The following is an 18,810-nucleotide window of genomic DNA, read 5'->3' as shown; positions in this document are numbered from 1 at the left end:
TTTGTGGCCCCACTGAACGTGTGTGTGGGGGGGTGTTATTGTCCACGGGCCCCCGAGCACCCCGTCATTTTGGCAGCAGCACCCTGAGCCCTCTTGGCCTCCCAGCAGGATCCTGGCACGGCCCAAGTCGCGGTAAGGGGACATTCCCACTCTTGCTTGCTGCTGTGGGCACTAGACAGCGTTCGCCACGGCTCCGAAACGTCCCCTCGAGAGAAGACACATTAGATTTCAGGGAGGGGAGGGAGGGAGAGAGAGAAAAACCTGCGCGCCCTGCCCGGCCGCTGCCATTTCACTTGTGCCGAGGCGCCGCACTACAGCTCCCAGGAGCCCCCGCGGAGGGGGCGGGTCCGCGCCGCCCATTGGCCACCCCCTCGGGCGGGTGCGTGACGATTGGTGCTCGGCCACGCCCGTCGCCTCAGCGGGGCGGGCGGCGGCGGCGGCCCAAGTCCGCCGGGGATGGCTGGCGGGAGCGGGCGGCGGCGGGCAGCGGCGTGGGCCGCGGGCCTGGGGCTGTGCGCCGGGCTGCTGGCGCTGGTGGCCGCCGTGCTGCTCCGCGCCTACGCCCTGCGAGCCCCGGCCATCCCGCGGCTGTGGGCCAGGCGCGGCGGCACCGCCGCCTTCAGTGCCGGTGAGAAGCAGGAGCTCAAGGAGGCGCTGCGAGGTGAGGGGGCCCGGCGGCCGCCCTGGCTGGTCGCACCCTCCCGGCCCGCCGGACCTCCTCGGGGGCCCGCAGCCTGTGTGCCCCCCTCCATCCCCGGGGCGAGGGTTGTTGCCGGCCCCGTTAGCCCAGCGTCGCGGGTGGGGCGGCCCGGGCCGGCCCGGGGCTGTGGCGGCCTCCGCAGGGAGGGGAGCCGGCAGCAGGGCCCGGCCGTGGGCCGCGTGGGAGCGGGTGGTGGGGAGGACGGAGGCTCCTCAGGTGCTTTCCCCTTGGAGGAAACCGGTTGTTGGTTCTCCTGAAGCCAACTTTCATCCCATGTTGACTTTTCTTAAATGTTTCCCTCATACACGCATAACGCACCAGGCGCCCCGTGACTCTGTTTGTCAGACATCCGTTTGTCCGCTGGATAAATCATTGTTGGGTTGGCTTTTTCTTCTTTTCTTTCTTTCTGGCTGAAACCCTGCACACTGCTGTCGGCAACAAGTGATGGTGTGTTTGTGCTCTGACTCATTCTTCGGCTTAAGGCTTTGAGGGTATTAGATATGAGGGTTGGCAGTTTGCAGGAAACCACAATCTGGCTTGGAGCAGTGATAGTCCTGGACCGTTGCAGTAGGGGTTGGGTTCTGTAAATCTCCTGTGTTGCTGGTTTGTAAGATTTATTGCCTTGCAAATTCTGTTGACATCCTTTTCAAATGGGAAAATGCATGGATACAAGAGAAGCTTACTTTTGTGTTTCTTCTTGAATAACACAACTTCTAAAAGAATCTGTAACTTCACTTGACGGATGCCCAGGAAAGGCAGCTGTGATCTGGACTAAGTTATACCCATGTTTTCCATGACAGTGACTTGATGTTGGAGAGCAGCCTTGTCTCACCCTGTTTAAATGACAGAGCAAAAGGACTGACAAAAGACCTGTCTGTTTATATAGCTTAATAGGTTGGAGCAGTATTAAAGAAGGTGTTCTAACAATCTTGCCGTCACAACCTGACTTACTGTTGACAAAGAATCTTGAACTGCCAGCAAAGCTGGAATAGTTTATAACTATGAGGTATAAGGTCGCCCTAGCAAAATGCAGCTGCTTCTGGACAGTAGCATTTCTAACAATATCATTCAACACTTCAGGATGAAAAAACAGAGTTGCAGTATCTAGAGAAATACCTTGGCCGAAATCAGAAGGAATACTGATGTGCTGCATGCACACACAGCTGAAGTAAATCATTTTTTTTTGATGGTGACGGCTCTTACTATCCAGTGAAGTAATCTTTAAAAGCTGGAAAATATTCAGGAATGTAAATATTACTTGCCCTTTTGAAATGCAATTCAAGTATTATTTGACTGATTTTCATGTTGAATGATTTCTGTTTTGTATTTCATTGAAGGTGCTATTAAAATCCCAACTGTTTCCGTATCTCCAGAGGACTTGAATAAAACCGCCATGGCAGAATTTGGGAACTACATTCAGGAAGGTACTAAACTTTCCTTCTTGGCAATCTCTGCTGCCCAGTTGTATTTTCATAAACAAAATGAAGAGAGTATATTTCGTTCTTGAATACAGTGGAACATATTTTAATTTTGTTTTTCCTCAGGAAAGGACTGGCAAAAATGGTGTACATAAGTCACCTCTGCAGCAGTGTACTTTGGTGTAGCAATGGCCAAAACTAGAACAGAGAAGTTTCAGATATCTTTTTGCAATGGTGATTTTTGGTCCTTGAGATGGTTAAATGACCTTGCCATTAAAAAGAAAGGACATCTACCCCTGCTTCAGCCTACTTTTTTGGCAGTCCCATCATTGCCACCTGCAAAGCAGCCGCAGCATTGGTGAACAACAGTTCCTGGTTTTGTGTAGGAAAGTTGTAAATGCAAAGTGAGGTGGATTGATAGAAGTGTAAGAATGAAGCTGCACATCTGCTTCCTGAAGGAAATTTGTTGTGGTCAGTCTTACTTACAGTGCTCCCTTTGAGGCTAAATAGATGAGTACTCTTATGGAGTATATAATGATGAAATTAGACATTATTGCTAATTTTTCTTTTTCATATGTTTTTAATTTTTTTTTTCTTAACAGTCTTCCCGGCTGTATTTTCTTCAAAGTTCATTCAGCATGAAATTGTTGGGAAATACAGCCATCTCCTTACTGTTCAGGGTTCTAACCCTGAATTGATGCCCTATATGCTGCTTGCACACATGGATGTTGTGCCTGCTCCCCCAGAAGGCTGGGATTTTCCTCCTTTCTCAGCTGCAGAGCATGAAGGTTTCATCTATGGACGAGGAACGCTGGATAACAAAAACTCGGCCATAGTACGTCATCTTGGTAATACCATTTCAGAGAGATACAAAGCCTGAGAAAGGCAGATTGGAGGAATCTACTCTCTTGAAATTTACTGTATTGTCTCTCTTGCTCCTCTTTAAATGCAGGATGTTAGTGAATAAATTCCTACGCCCTGCAGTTTTCTCCCAATTTTCCCTAAAGATTAAGTGGAGTGGTCTTTTATTACTGAAGAAAGCAGAGTTAAAGCTCTTAAGACACAGAAAAACACATTCAGAGATGCAGGTGTATTTGGGTAAATGCCATATTTAGATTTTACGTCAAATGCTGTGTTTGAAGTCAGGGATAGACCTTTTTCCCAGGTGTCATACAGGCATTCAAAGCCAATCTTGGCCCTTTAAAAAAGGCTTGAGTTTTGAAATAAACAATGTTTATTTAACATTATATTCAAATAACTTTGTATCTTTTATCTAGCCTGTGTCAGAACAAAGAGCTGTTATTCCTCCCAAATGTACTTAGTACAAAGTACAAAAAAGATTGATCTGTGAAGGATTTCTCTTTTGGGAAAAGGCTGATAGAAAAATTAATAAGGAAAATAATCCTTTGTGACTTGCAAAGATTACTTCCACGTCAGCCCTGTATTTAAATTTAAACAGATATTTAGCAAACCGGTGTCATAGATACTGTGGCTGCTTTTTGTGGTATAGGCCATGATCCTAGAAAGTTTCTTCAAGTTGTTGTTTAATCATCAGTTTCAAAGCCTTGCAACTTAAAACTTCATTTTGGTGCTTCCTTCCATTGTGAACTGCACAAGTAACAAATGAACAATGAAAATCAGCAATTTCAGTGAATGTGGCAAAAATGGGTGCTGACAAGGTAAACGCAATATGATTTCTTCTAATGTGAAAAATTAACTAGCTTAAATTGGAAAAACAGGTGAGATGGAAGTAATACAGCAAATGATAGATTGCATTTCTCATTCTTCAGATTTTCTTGTTCTTCTGTTTCTGTCGTCTTAGCACTTTTGGTACAAAATGCATTGCTCATTGAAATAAATGGATTTGGTACTCAAGTCCGAGCCAAACTGGGTGTAGAATAGGCAGTTTAAAGGAACAGTGAATTCCTTGGATAATTACAACTGTGACGCTTCCTGTGCAGTTTGTCACTGACTTCATCAGTAGCCAGAACAAGCCTACACTGTGTTTTGTGTATGTACGCTGACACTGTTAGCACACTAAGTCTTAAGCATTATTGATCAAAAATATTGCAGTGTGTTTTCCAGAGAATATGAATGTCATCTGTAGGAGCTGTAGAAACAAAAGCCTAACTGTGATTGGGATGAAGTCTCCTTAAGGGCTGTGGATGCATATTTCTTTTAAGTTACATTGCATTCTTTTGCATTTATTCCCCTTGCTAATGCACAAGAATAGTAGAATACAGTCTGCTTTCTTTTCTGCAGGGTATTCTGCAAGCTCTAGAGTTTTTGCTGAGAAGAAATTACAGACCCCACAGATCTTTCTATGTTGGTATTGGACATGATGAAGAGGTATTTTCTTTCATTTCATTGAAATAGAGAGTTGTTTGCATTGTTCATGTATGCAATAAGGCTTAATTTTTAAACATTGTTGAGCTACAAAGTCTTTCCTGTTTTTCTTGGTTATGCGGGTAGATACTGTCAGGCACGTGGTCATAGTTATATATTGATTGTTTGGCTTTAAGTGACATAGACAAAGGGTTTGGTGTGATGAGCAAAGAGAAAAGAACACAGCAGAGTGTTCAAATTCTTTTCTGCATGGAAGGTGCAGCAGCAGTCACATTTTGGAGTATATATAGTACATTAAAAGCTGGCGTAAGATTCACATGCTTGTTACAAATGATCAGGAAGAGCTAACAAAAATATTTCACTCTGTTGTGGGTATGCCCACTAGTAGACGGAACAGACAGACAGATGAGGTGGTTTTGTTTATTCATTTTCAAAATATAAAGACAAAGAACTGTTAATAGTCAATACCTCTTTAAAATGACTAATCTGTGGAGCTTATAGCTCTGAGATACCATTGTGTCCAAGAGCTAGCAGGATTCATAGCAACCTTCAGTGACTCGTGAAGGAGAGATTTCCTCAGTGTGGATATAAATTCATCTGCTACTAGGCTGTTAACAACCTCCAATGAATTTTTCTAGGAAGAATCTGTTATTGATGGGTTGCAATACGGCTGTTCACTGGGGGATTTCTTGCACTCTGCATTGTAGCACTGGTCACTGTCAACAGCGAGATGTTTTCCAGTATTCTTCCCAATGGTATGGCTTAATCTGATCAGTTCCTCTGACTGGATTCTCGCAGGTGTTTGGTCGGAAGGGAGCAATGAAGATTGCAGCTCTGTTGGAAGCTAGAGGAGTGAAACTTTCCTTCTTGCTAGATGAGGGAAGCGCAATACTGGATGGCATCATTGCGGGAGTGGAGAAGCCAGTAGCTGTGTAAGAGAAAATACAGTTGACCACAATGAAAGTGATCCATTTCAATAATTAATTTGTGGGAAATGACCTTCAATAGAATATGCTTTCAAGGCATGTGGCAGTGTTGGTGTTGCTGAAACTACAGCAGTGGCACAAAATACAAGCAAAGGACCTTCAGCATTTGCTTGCTGTTCATCACAGCTCTGCTGACAAAAGCAGAATGTTCCACTTAGCCAGTGCAAGCATCTTAATTTTATGCTGTAGAGTCTGCTCACTGGAAAAGGAGCCAAAACATCAGTCCTCCAAATATCTAAAGATCTTGTTAAGGATTTGTTGTTGCTGTTGCTTTGGTGTTTTTTATGATACTCAAAATATGCAGAGTATTTCTTTTTACCTATAGTCTGTGCTTTTGGAGTTGCATTAATCGTTTACTTCTTTTATCTTTGACCAGAATTGCTATCACAGAGAAGGGTTCATTAACACTGAACTTCACGGTGGAAAAAGAGCCAGGACATTCATCCTTTCCTCCTAAGGAGACGAGTATTGGCATTCTCGCAGCAGCAATGTCCAGGTGAGGGCTGTCAAAAGACAGCCAAGCAGACTCCTAAGTCACTGGTATGTGACTTTCTCTTTTAATATTTGTATTTAGAGTATTTTGCAGATTCTTGTTAAATATTTGAACTTGAAGTTTGTAGCTCACTTTGAAGGGCAGAAATGCAATTGCCAGCAAAGGGATAATTGCCAAGTGTCTGGAGTATCTTTTCGCTTCAACTGTCCCTGGTGTCTTGGTTTTAAAGAATCGACTGACAGTTGCTGCATCATGGTGTCTACTGTAATTTGCTCTGTAGCACCAGAGATTGCTTTGTTTGGGTTGCAGAATTTCTCTGGAATTTATTCTTGCACATACCTGCTACCTCTAGCTGGTAATTATCCAAGCCAATAAACATGGTGTAGAGTCAGAATGTGACTGTGTAAATCATCTCTTTACATGCCTATGTAGATAGCAAATTGGCTAATAAATACGTATTTTGGGAAAACTTGATAGGTCCAGATACGATAGAATTTGATGTGATATTTTTCTAGATTTCCATGTACTCTTTTATAAGAGTCAGGCTTTTGAATTTCTTCAGCTGTTCTTCAAAGGAAGTCTTTGCATGCGACTGGAATGCTCAGAAATCTGTCGTGGAGCTGTGCTCACAGATTTACTTACCAGGAGAGGAAAGTGTGATTGTGTCTCAAATACATGGACACGTTTCAGAAATTAAATTCCTGTCAACCTTCTGGAGCATTAATAGTCAGATACGTTAAATTTCAAATGTTGATTTGCTTTGCCGTAGGCTGGAGCAGAATCCCTTGCGCAATCTGTTTGGCCATGGGCCAGAACTCATGACTATGGAGTACCTTGCATCAGAGGTGAGGAAAGAACTGTGATTTCATTCTCAGATTTTCATATTAATAAGTGAAGAGTAATCTAGCATATGAATTTAGAGCATAGTTACGTAGTTCCTGGAAAGGAGAAGACTTAAGCTGGCCTTTCTCCCGGATAATTGTTTCTGCTGGAATCGTTTCAGCCATAGCCAAGTGACTACACTGTCTTCTTGAAATCTAGAAACTTTCTGATTTGGGGTTTTATTTCTTCCACTTAGTTCAGGTTTCCTCTCAATCTCGTCATGAGCAATTTATGGCTGTTTTCACCTATTGTTAGCAGGTAAGAAAATATATCCTTGATAAACATTCCCAGCCTCTCACCATTAAAAGATAAGACCACTAACCATTTCTAGTCCTCCCAGGAAATCAGTTATACCATTTCATAGTTTACACAATGTTAGTGCTTTACTGTTAATGATCACTTTAATTGAATAGGCCATCATTCAACTTATTGCCTATGTAATTGTGGTGCTTGTGTTTTATCGTTTTATCGATACTAAACTTTGAAATGTTTTTTGGTTTGATTGTTTCTTTTTTGTAAGAGTACTTGCCTGGAAGCCTTCCACCAATGCCTTGATTCGAACTACTACGGCAGTCACGATGTTTAATGCAGGAATCAAGGTAGCTTCATTTTGATTTTTCTCCATGTATTGTGATGAGACAATTAGGATGTTTGGTTTCCACCTATTTATATCCAGTTATAAGATCAGTACAGGTCTTGGTCTTAGGCCCTGTGTGGTGTCACTGGAACACCAGTTTCATTTTTACTTCAGATGTAGCTTGGATTTAGCTACAGTTGAAAATGTCTTCCTTTTGGAAGTATCTGATGTCTGTCACAAAAAGATCTCAGTGTTTATATTTCAGGGTGGACAAGAAAGAGTGTTTGTAATCATGTAAAGTATCCATGATGGTATTTGAAACAGTCACAGTTGTGAACACTTCCCTAGCCCAGATGGGGTCTTGTGTTTGTGAGCCCGGGCCTGGCGTTTACCTTCATTTGAGTAGGGTTAATGTGCACCTTGGACTGAGAGATAACGGGTTCTGGCTGATACAACCAGATCTTGCCCTGATAAGGAGGTGTAGCTATCCAAAAATACTCTAGCCCTGGAAAATAAACAGGCTTTTTGGTGTGTCCCTGAAAAAAAAATCTGTTACTGAAAAGCATCACTGGACAAGAGAACAAGATGCAGTGGCTGAACAGTGACACTGAGTGGCCAGGAGAGAAGTGACACCCTGATTTCTTGGGTTTCTTTTCTGAAGATTGTATCTTTTTTGTTTAACAAAATTATAAATACCCGTTGTGTCGAAAAGGAGAGTTATGTGTCTTCAGTAACATAATTTAAGCGACTTACATGTCTCATACTTGGGGAAAAGCAATATGAAATGAGGTAAAAATGTTGCTTACAAAACCCAACATAAACCTTCAGAATTTGTCAATATAGTTTCTGAAGGGAGAGGGTTTACTTGAAGAGGAAAACTTATCTATAAAGCAGCTAACTTCATTTTTGTTGACTTGGTGAACATTTCTTTGTGTAGTTACCTGCATTATAGGTGAGATTTACTGTATTTTAACACAGAGCACAGAAAGAGATAGTACGCTTAACATAAGTGGAAACGGTGAAGCATTAGTCTGAGGCCTGGAGCTGTCTGAGCAGTTTGAGTTTGCAGTTGGCGTTTTAATCTGTTTTTAACTTCATTTTAAGTTTTGGTCCTTCTTTTTTTTCTAGATAAATGTCATCCCATCCTTTGCAAAAGCAACTGTGAACTTCCGGATCCACTCTGCAGAAAAGGCTGCTGAGGTACTCGCTGTACCCCCCAGTGCGGAGCTGTTCTCCATCACTTTCGGAGCAGAGTAGCACTTGGCCATTTACGGCAGCAGATCTGTTCTAGAATACTTTCTTTATGTCTCCCTATATCCATATGGGCAGTAGAAGAGGAAGATTTGGGAATTACTCTTTTATGGACACGGTCAGAAATGCAGATTATCTAATGTGTTTTCTCCTCCTTTGAGATGGATTGTAAAGTGTGTTGTTTACTATGGCTTCTGAATGGGGAGCACAGCAAGAGGTAGACCAAACTTGCAGTTACATCAAGCAGATTTCAGAAGCTTCTTTGTGCCCAAAAGCATGTGGATCGTATGTGCTTATGGAAGTTTCAAGTTTGTGACATGGGAGAATATGGGAATCTTGCACACTTCAGTAGGTGTGACATGCCTGTCCAGCCAAGGACAGCTGTGAAACATTGTTAGGAAATAGTATTGTCCCTTCCCAAGGTTTTGCTGAAAGTTTACAGCTGTGGAAGCTTTTTCTGTATTAGTTACTGGGACAACAAAGTAGCAGCAGGTTGACCACTTGCTTTTCCAGAGCGAAGCAGTTCAGGAATACCTTGAGACAGTAATGTGCATCTGATTGCGCTGGGGTTAAAAAAAATTAGCCATCCACTGAGTAAGAGGAAGAGAGACTGCCACACAATTTCAGTCATGACTATGCATCTGTATTTGCAGCCACAATTGGCCATTCATGGACAAATGTTTTATGGAAAGTGGAACACGCTGACATCTCGAAGGGGTGTGCTCTCATTTCTTTTGCCTGTTTAATCTCTGTTTTATCCATAGGTGCTAGAGACAGTTAGAAACACTGTTGCTGATGACAGAGTGAAGATTGATGTAGTGGAGGCCTTTGACCCACTCCCCATCAGCCCTTGGGATGACCAGACGTTTGGAGTCCATATTTTTCAAAGAACCATTCTGGATACTTTCCCAGATGTTAACAGCGTAGTCCCAGGTAACAGCAAGCACATGATGATTATTGTTTCCTCTCCAGCTTCCGCCTTGTTTTTCTCTCCCCCATCCCCCAGTATTGACTTGCTTCCATATTCTGTGTACTTCCCCACCCCAGCTGTTAACTACTGGAAACAGCTGTTTTTTCCTCTTTTTATTCCCTTCCCTTTTTATGTTTTAAAAGGTTTAATGTTGTTTTTTAGTAGTGGAAGTAAAAAAGCAAACAGGAAACTGATGGAAACAATGAGCCTTGCATTTGACTCTCTGCACATACAAAGAAACCTCTTCGAGGAAGAAAGGAATTGTGAGGGAGAGTAGGAGGTCTTCTTGCTTTAGCTCTTCTTTTGTTGTTTTTGTAGCTGGCAAAGCCATTCCTTCTTTCCTGTATTGTTTCATATGATCCCAGCCCCTTCCCTTTCTCGCAGCTCCTTCCTAGTTCTGCAGAGTTTGTTGGACTGCAGTTTGAAGCTTAAACTTCTGTGGAGGCTGAGTATCATGGCTATTCTTGGAATGATTGAATTATATGTTCAGCTCCTCCTGTTCATGAAGAAGAAAATGTTCTTCCAGCATGTACCGAGAAACGGTTTCCAGTGATTTTGCTTTTGCTGTACCTAGGGGTTAGATAGAACTGTTACCAGATGCCTTTCCTTTCTTCTGGGAAAAGTGTGGGTCATTAAATTGCTGCTCTCATGCAAAGTAAACAGGTTTGTTTTCCAGGCACGTGTATTGGAAACACAGACAGCAGGCATTTCACTAACGTCACCAGCGCCATTTATCGATTTAACCCGCTGCTCTTGAAACCAGATGATCTTCCCAGGTACTGTATTCTGTCTGCATGTGGGCAGCTGTTTGGGGTGGGGACTGGTGAAAGAAAAGATCGATACGCGTTAGGCAGAAGAAGGAAACCCAACCTTGTATACCTTGGCGTGGTGGTGGTGGTGCCTCACATTCTGTTTGGCCGCCCATTTCCTGCAGATTTGGGTGCTGCGCAAATAGGGGATGGTAATTACCCTGGGAGAGTGTTAGCCCTTATTCTTCTTTACTTCAAATGCAGGCAAGACCTCAGTTAGGTGGCGGGTTCAGTAGTACAGCAGTGCTGTGAAGCTGACTGGATCCTTTATGTAGCGCAGCAGTATGGAAGGTGGTGTTCTGGTAGTTGCCCTTGCTTAAGAGATTTATCCCTATGTTTGGACACATGCCACTCTGAGCTTACTTGTCCTTAAAGCTGAAAGTTAGGTTTCCTGGCATCAAGTGATGACAAAGAACATCATCATGCAAGGGATTGTTTATTTATTTAGCATGTACTAGATTGGATTTATTGAGCTGCAGATGATACAGGAGTAGAGCGTTCTTGCAGCTGTACAGGAGGGTGACATAAATGGCCAGAGAGCTGGAATACCGTTTCTACTTTTCCACATACACCATGGACTTAGCTGTGCTCTGAGCCCTAGAATGAGAAAATTCGGTTGGCCTGAAGAACAGACATTGCAGTTACAGTGCAGTATTTGGTGTATATTGCTGTATTTTTATGTTGTCTATTGCTTTATGAAGTAAACAGGCAAGTAGGGTGCTGGGTATGTGCGGATGGGTCACAAACACACACTGGAATGTGAAACGTTCTTTTTCTTCCAGGATCCATGGGTTGAATGAGCGAATCTCCGTTGAGAATTACGAGAAACAGGTCGAGTTCCTCTTTCAGCTGATAAAGAACTGTGATATTGACAAGGTTCCGGAGCCTCACGCAAACTCCCATGAGCTGTGAGAAACGTACCCGAGAAGAGCAGCTACTAAGGTGGACTCTGGGGTCTGGGTTGTAAGAGGCAGTTGTGTGTTGCGTATTGAGCTACACCTGGAATTTGCTATTTGTATTTTGTGGTTTACGTACAGATGGAAAAACTGTGGGTTGCTATGTTAGGCAAATGTACAGTTTGCTGGGAAGTGATAAGAACCTGGAGAAAACACGACAAATAACCCTGATTTCTGTTCATCCCTCGTGCAACATGCAGCCATTAAGCTGATGGTATTAATTTTTCTCAGCGTTTTCTGTAAATCTCTGAAATTGATAGTCACTTAAAAATCTAAGCTATAATCAGCAGTCACTCACCTATCAGTAAGAGAGGTGAATCTTCCTATGAGCGCTTTTGACAAACTCATTTTATACGGTTCATTGATTTTTCACAAATGATGTGTCTGTCAAAAGCTCACGTGAAAGGTTTGTGACATGGTGTAGGCTTCGTGTCACTAGGAGGGTTGCCCTGAGATTATTGCACTGCTGCTTGGTGTGGGCTTCTTCCCCAGGTAGTGCTCTCAACCGCTGTCAGTGTTAACTTACTACTGCCAAGTTCTGTGTGCAAGCGTGGGAGATTTCTGACTCTCTTTCAAAATACTGAGCTCCAGAAGTCCTAGCTGTGTTGCTTTAACTGATGTTGCCCTGATCTCAGATGTGCTGAAAACTTCTCTTCCTGCCTTGTCAGTGCCTATTTATTTTTTTTTTTCTCTCTTACCCTGGGCCATATCAAAGAGTATGTTTGCAGCTGGGTGTCAGAATAAGGAATTGCAGCATTAAATAAGAAAGTAAATTGTTGTGTCTGTTCACACATACTCTCCTTTCACTTGGATCAGTTTCTGTAGTGTATGTATCTCTCTTCCTCATCTGAGAACTTGATTGTGAAAGATCGGTAAGCCCTTCAGTTTCTTCCAGTTCAGTGAGAGCAGAGAGTCTTTGTTCCTTCACTGCCTATGCAAGCAGTTTTCACTTCACTGCAGCACTTCTGTTGACTCGGCTCTTTGGGAATCCTAGTGTCGACAGGCCATTGATGTTGACTCTATTTCATCTTGTGCTTTTTGCACTAGCATGCCTATCTTTGTTAGCACTAAAAGAGTTAAGCATTTTGGCCTTTATAGTCTCTTTAGTTGGGATTACCATTATTAATTAAACAAAGAACTAAGAACCAGTTGTTAGCCAAAGTAAGAACTGGGTGAAAGTTAAGTTGCTTTGTTACACTGATATGCAGGCTCTGCGCTGCAGGTACTAGTGCAGCTCCTCCGGTTGCACTGTTCCAGAGATGTGTGTCTCTTTCAGAACTTGAATTATACACTGGAATGGGTAGTTGTTCTACTCTAAATTCATATTGTAAAATGTACGGGAATTTACAGGAAATACCTTGAAACATATCCTGAAAAACAGCGATGGAACTGTGATTCCTATTCTTTCCGTTCACCATTCTCTTATTTATTTGCAGTCTGATCTTATCAGTATGGCCAATGGGCTAAAACTGTATCCATCTACTAAATGATTGAAACCAGATCAGTATGTTCATCTAATAAAACAAGGAATGCAAATTCTTTTCTGATTATTATTTAGTCTTTTTATGTAACTGTATAATTGCAGTGAAGTCATTTCCACACCTGATTCGACACTAGAGCAAGTCATAAAGTTTCCATCAAAACACATCCACATATTTTCCAGTCTGCTTTAATATTTGCACCCTCCCTGGTGCTCCCCTTTCTATACAAAATTCGCTAACTCTGTTTGTGCATTATTGGGTAGTAAATAGCTTGCATCTTTTACGGTTTGTTGCGTTTTGTCTTTGTGCCCTAATGTCATTAATTTGTTTAGCCACATGTCTATGGCTCTTTTGTGAAGGTGTCATTCCTCTTGCAAACTCTGTTGCAGACACAGCAAAAGTGATGTGTCAGGGTACAGCACAGAATAAAGTACATCCCTGGGTGTGGGAGGTGGAGCAAAGGTTTTGGTTTGGTGTTTGGGTTTTTTTTCCTCTGGCCAGTCTCTATAAAGATGACTGAATTTAAAGTCTTCACTTATGACTATGGCAGTGGGAGTTCAATATCATTTCACATCTTCATTAATGACCTTCGTGATAGGACAGTGCATCCGCAGTAAGTCTGCAGGTGATGCAAAACTGGGAGGAACGGTTGACTCACTTGATGGTTGTGCTGCCATTCAGAGGGACCTCAACAGGCTGGAGAAATGGGAAAACAGGACTCTCGTGAAGTTTGGCGAAGGGAAATGCAGTGTCCTGCACCTGGGGAGGAACAACCCTGCGCTGGGGACTGGGCTGTCTGGAAAGCAGCTTTGCAGAGAAGGACACGGGGTTCCTGGTGGACAGGTTGAACATAAGCCAGTAATGTGCCCTGGAGGCAAAGAAGGGCAACAGCATCCTGGGTGTAAAAATTAGACGATGTCCTGAGGTCTCTTCCAATCTCAACCGTTCTGTGATTCTGTTGTAGGGCACAGGTTATGAAAATCCAAACTCGGGCCCTGTTGTTGTGCACTGAGGGGGTGGTGGGATGCAAGGAGGGATTTGTTGCCAGTTGTAATACCAAATGGGTCCTAAAGACATAAATTATTCTTCCTGTTTTATCTCCTGTCCCTGACCAAAAATCAGTCATCTCAGTGTTTTGATGAGGATCATTTCTTCAAAGGACATTCATCTGAAGATTTTCATTTTGCTGCTGAAGAAAAAGTGAAGGGCAAACAGCGCTGGGAAGGCAGGGTTGGTTTTGGCAGGTACTGTGCAAATGTGTGCCGTGAGGTTTCTCTAATGTAGTTTGTTGCAGAGCCTCATTAAGTGCTGCTCATCAGCCAGTGCTGAAATCATGCAGCGCCTCTGCATTATGTTCAACAGAGCTTTACTGCGACCTGAAGTCATTAAATTGAAGTGCTTTAAGCAGACTGTATCTTGCAGGATCCAGTGGTGAAAAATCACATTCCTCATCTCTGCCCATTTTTTCCTGTCACTTCTGATAATTATCTGTGTTTTTTTCTTTCCGCAGCTTTGCCGTTCGTACTCATAAATTTCCTTATTTTATCATATTAACTGCTGTGTCATGCTTACCTGCCACAATTCTGAAGGATCACTCAGTGATTTGGTATCTGCACGCTTCTGACAGAACAGTTTTCTTGGTTTTCTTTCCACCCCATTTTACTGCTTCCATGAAATGATTCCAGAGAATATCTCTCATCTTGACTGGTATTTGAAATCTTAGTGTAAGGATGATGCACTGGCCTTTTCTGCTAGGGCTGCGTACAACTTTGCATTCTGTGAGTAGTTGATGACGCAGAGTACATCATGAAAATGCAGATTAATAGCTCTCTGAGCTTTTCTTTTTTGTAATGAGTTTTCTAATTTGTAATGCAATTACCTCTGATTCATCAGAGAAGGAAAAGCCTGCTTTTCTGCTCCAAAGACATATATTTTGGTGTCATACCTAATGGGATTTTGAACGCTGTATCAGTCCAATTCCAGTGTGTTAATGTGTTCCTGTGTTACATCCATAGCAACTTCATTTTTTGCTCTGCTTTGCAGCCACGTCTACAAAACCGCTATTCTTCTGAGAGCAGTTACCCAAAGTTAATGTGTCTGTAGTTGTCCAGCCATAGCAGCCTGCTAGCTAGCAGACCAGCTGATTTAGGGTCATGCAGGCCTGCTACATGATGCAGAAGAGGTCACATTCCACACCTGCGTTTTCTAAAGAAAACTCTGTTGCTGGCTTTTATTTAAAAGGGTTTGGTTTATTTTCAGCCGAAAGTGACCATGAAGAATTCGGGCACAGAGCTGGAGGAGAATGGAGGAACAAGGTGTTTACGAAGTTGTTTCCTCCAGCCTTGAGTCTGACATAGTCTTGGCTCTTCTTTTGCCACTTCGTTTGGTGTGTCATGGAGCTGGTGAAATCCATTTTCTCAGGCGGGTGCTGTGAAAGCTTCTCAGCTCAGCTCAGCCCATGCCACTGAGCCCTAATCTGATCAGTACTGGAGAGCATGACATCCACTGAGGTACCTGGAGGCCACTCAGGCATAGCCTGCAGGATCCTTTGCTGTTATAGAGCAGCAGTCCTCGCCTGTAGCTCAGCCTGTGACCCTTAATCCTGACCTCCACTGGTCTTCAGTACTGGAGTCTCGAACGCATTCAGCTCCCACCCGTAGCTCCTGCACAGAGCTTGCTAGCACTCTGAAATTTTCACAGTTCAGTCCCCAAATCCAGGCTCTTGCAATAACCCTTTAAAGAAAACTGTGCTGCTGTGACCTGTGGGGTCTCTGGTAGAGCATTGATAGTTGCATGCCAGCATCTCTCAGTGCCCACAGCAAGGCCTAGAGGTATGTGGAAGTGCTGCAGAGGGAATTATTTTCCTCAACGGAACAGCACAGCGAAGGCTGCGTGTCATCTGAGTTGCCGTGCAGGGGGTTTGGCTCCACTTTCCGGTTCCACAGCTTCCCAGGGTAGCAGAGGCGGCAGAGATAAAGAGCTCAGCATGGTGGGGAAGGGAGTGACCTGCTTCGCTCAGTAGAGATCGCTCTGGCTGATTTAAGAGCTGTGATGGTGGGCCCCAGAGGAAGCTGCAGTCAGTTCTCAGCAGGAAGGAAAATGACCACATGGAAGGGTGGTTAATGCAGGGGGTAGGGGACAAAGGGTAAATGCTCTTTGTCACTGATGGATTTCCCCATGAGTTGGTCACGGCCTGGGCAGTGGGGTATGGGAAGCAGCATGCAAGTCATGTAGCATATCCCAGGGTGATTTTCACACATCTCTTAATTTATATTTTTAATCCAGCACAATTGTATGGTTTATTGTAGCCCTGTAAATACTCGGCTCACTTGAACGCTGTGCCTGATCTTGCACAAGGGGCCTGGCTGCAGTTCAGCTATTTAATTGAGTAACCAAAAAAACCTTGTTCTAGTTCATGGCAGTAATCCTTTACGCAGTGACTGTGCTGACTGTGTCAGTGCGGAGGCTCTCTACATTCTCTCTGTCTAACTACCACAGCCACAACAAGTTATTTTCATGTTTTCCATATGGTGAAGGTGGTTAGAGAAAGGCAGCAGTGGATTATCATCACAGATTGATCCAATGGCCAGAGTAAGGGATATGGACTCCTCCAGAAAGCACATAGGAGAAAACCTGAATGTTTTTTTCCCAGATTCTATTTAGCTGTACTGCAGCCACTACATCTGTCATGTGCATATGTAAACTACCTTTTAAACTTACTAGCTCACCTACTGATCGCAGTCCAGCTTCAGTACAGGTCTGAGTTCAGCCTACTGGACGAGCTGTGTAAGTACTCGGGAAGAAATCATAATTATTGCCCTGGAGCACTTCTATCTGTCCCAGTCCCCTTGGATTTTTAAACATTGTTATACAGTACTGCCTAGTTGTATATGGACATCAGAAAAGGTTACTCTAACGTCCTCCCTGGGATTCTGGAAAGCGAGAGGGTCTTTGTGGAATAGGAAATGGGGGAGTTAAGAGGTGATATTCATTTATACTTTTTTAAATATCAGCCTCTGCTCTGGTCAGCCTTGTGGTGTTCATGCTTTCTTCAGCTTTATCTCTGAATACAAATGAATTCACAGCTTATATCCAGAACAAAGCAGAAATGTGAGGCATGTCCTCAGTGCCTCCATGACAGGTGTCCACACTATCACTGGGTCAGCAGCTGCTGACACAGGAACCGCTGGCCTCGTGGAACGCAGGAAGCGAGGACCTTTCAGCTTTTCTCTGCCAGATGCTCTCACATGGCCAAAAGCCCTAGGGATGTACCTGGCAGAGACTGGCCTGTGTTTGTTGCAGCAGGCACAGCACGTGGGTGACACATGAACGCAGTTGGGAGCGGTAGTCGTTCAGACCTTGGAAAAAAGGATGGTGATGGTTTTGTTTGCTTCCAGGCTGGTAAAACAGAACTTTGTGGTCTGCATTTCTTCTTTCGGATCAGGACCACGTTAGGGTCAGCTTCTGACGTTGTTGCCTGCCCTCATGAACTGCTTTTGCTCTGGACTGACGTCTGCAGGGGTAAGTCGTTACTCATAACCTGTTCAGTCTTTGAGTTTGCCTGTTGAAATTTCTGGTTACAAGTAATTAAGAACTAAGTTCTTTCAGAATCCTTGGTCAAAGGCAGCTGAGACTTCATTCAGGTCAGCATTTAGACCTGTGACAGACAGTGGAACTGGAACAGAGAGCAAAGGGACCTCAAGGCGCTGTCAGCTCTGTTAGGTGGGTTTTGTCGAGTGACTTTGGCCAAACTACTTTCTTTTGCTGGATTCTTCTGTGAAAGGGAGAAAAAAAAATCATCCTGTACATATTTGTGTATGGCCTTCTAGGCCGTTACTGAGTGCTGGCCAAGAGCTGGACAGCTTGGTAGTGCTAAAGTCACGTGGCTCCTGTAAAACACAGGGATGTGACATTCTGTGATCTAGTGTAGCTCAATGGTAAACTTTCCTCTCCAAGCATTTTGTTGCCTTTGGTACCTGCTACCCTGCAATTGGAAACACATTTCCTGCCCTTTCATCCTCTGCCTTTCTGATCTCTGTGTGTCAGTGTCACTGGTGGGGATTTTATCTATTTCTGTTTTCTTGTCTCAGGCGGCTTTTGTCTCTGCGCTTCCACTTCCTGAGCGTGCAGCTGGCCGGTCTGTTAATCAACAAGGTCACATTTTGGAGCGCGTTGTTTTTAGAGGTGTGGGGGAAGAATGGTTGCTCTGGGGGAGATACAGATTTTCCAAGTCAGGAAGGAAAGATGAAGGCTGTAAAGAGAGCCTTACAGACCAGGTTTATTTGGACAAAGGAAAACGGAGGCTAGGGTTGGAGGCAGGATTTGGAACTCCACTCTTGAGCGTGGAACTGCCACAGCTTTAGTTAAGACATCATTTCTGTATGTCTCAAGTTTTCCTTGATGTCTCTTTGCCACTGTAACACCAGGAGCTCCTAAGGATCATTTAAATGGCTGCAGATGCTCATCACCCCTTGAAATAGGTTCAAGTAGACTGTAGCAGCAGTTTGGTACAAAGCCCAGTGCACTTTGCCAGATACTTTATCACAGTGAAAGTAGCCCTCTGCTCACCTGCTCCAAAAATTTAGCTTGCTTAGAAGAGACACATTAGCAAAGGTTTTTTCGGCTTGAGAAAGTTAGAAGACCGAAGTGGGTTCATCTGAGCTATCTTTGTGCTGCTTTATGTAAGTATATAGCTCTGCTTCAAGTGTGCCTGTCACCCTTTTCTTCCAAAGCAACAAGTATTTCAGGAAAGCAAGCTCCCCGTGCTCAGTTTTTAACACAAGCAGAAAGAAATGAAGTAGCACAGTGCACAGCTTTAGAGGGGTCACGATCACAATGGATCTCTTGCTGCCATTGACCATGACTACCTTCGTCTCCTTAAGAAATGAAGTCACCAGCTTTAGTCACACTTGGTTCAGTGTATCTGTGGGGCGATGCAGTT

At 43.6% G+C, this 18,810-nt stretch overlaps 1 protein-coding gene across 2 annotated transcripts; it reads left to right on the top strand.

The window, feature by feature from the left end:
• The first annotated feature begins 415 nt into the window (after positions 1-415).
• Positions 416-13,150, top strand: PM20D1 (peptidase M20 domain containing 1). Of its 2 annotated transcripts, none has more exons than XR_008749945.1 (13): positions 416-661; positions 2,038-2,124; positions 2,721-2,953; positions 4,381-4,467; positions 5,263-5,396; positions 5,827-5,946; positions 6,713-6,788; positions 7,022-7,083; positions 7,346-7,424; positions 8,531-8,602; positions 9,418-9,586; positions 10,287-10,399; positions 11,215-11,350. XR_008749945.1 is itself a non-coding variant. In XM_055819611.1 (13 exons), the coding sequence occupies exons 1-13, from the start codon at positions 457-459 to the stop codon at positions 11,342-11,344; spliced, it is 1,554 nt and encodes a 517-aa protein (XP_055675586.1). In that variant the 5' UTR covers positions 417-456; the 3' UTR covers positions 11,345-13,150. The 2 variants fall into 2 exon arrangements, 1 of the variants encoding a protein (XP_055675586.1); XM_055819611.1 differs by having other exon boundaries at positions 417-661; positions 10,300-10,399; positions 11,215-13,150.
• Positions 13,151-18,810: the final 5,660 nt, after the last annotated feature.

This window comes from Falco peregrinus, chromosome 16 (genome assembly GCF_023634155.1).
Source record: "Falco peregrinus isolate bFalPer1 chromosome 16, bFalPer1.pri, whole genome shotgun sequence".
Lineage (NCBI taxonomy): Eukaryota > Metazoa > Chordata > Aves > Falconiformes > Falconidae > Falco > Falco peregrinus.
This window is presented reverse-complemented; position numbering and strand designations above follow the sequence as displayed.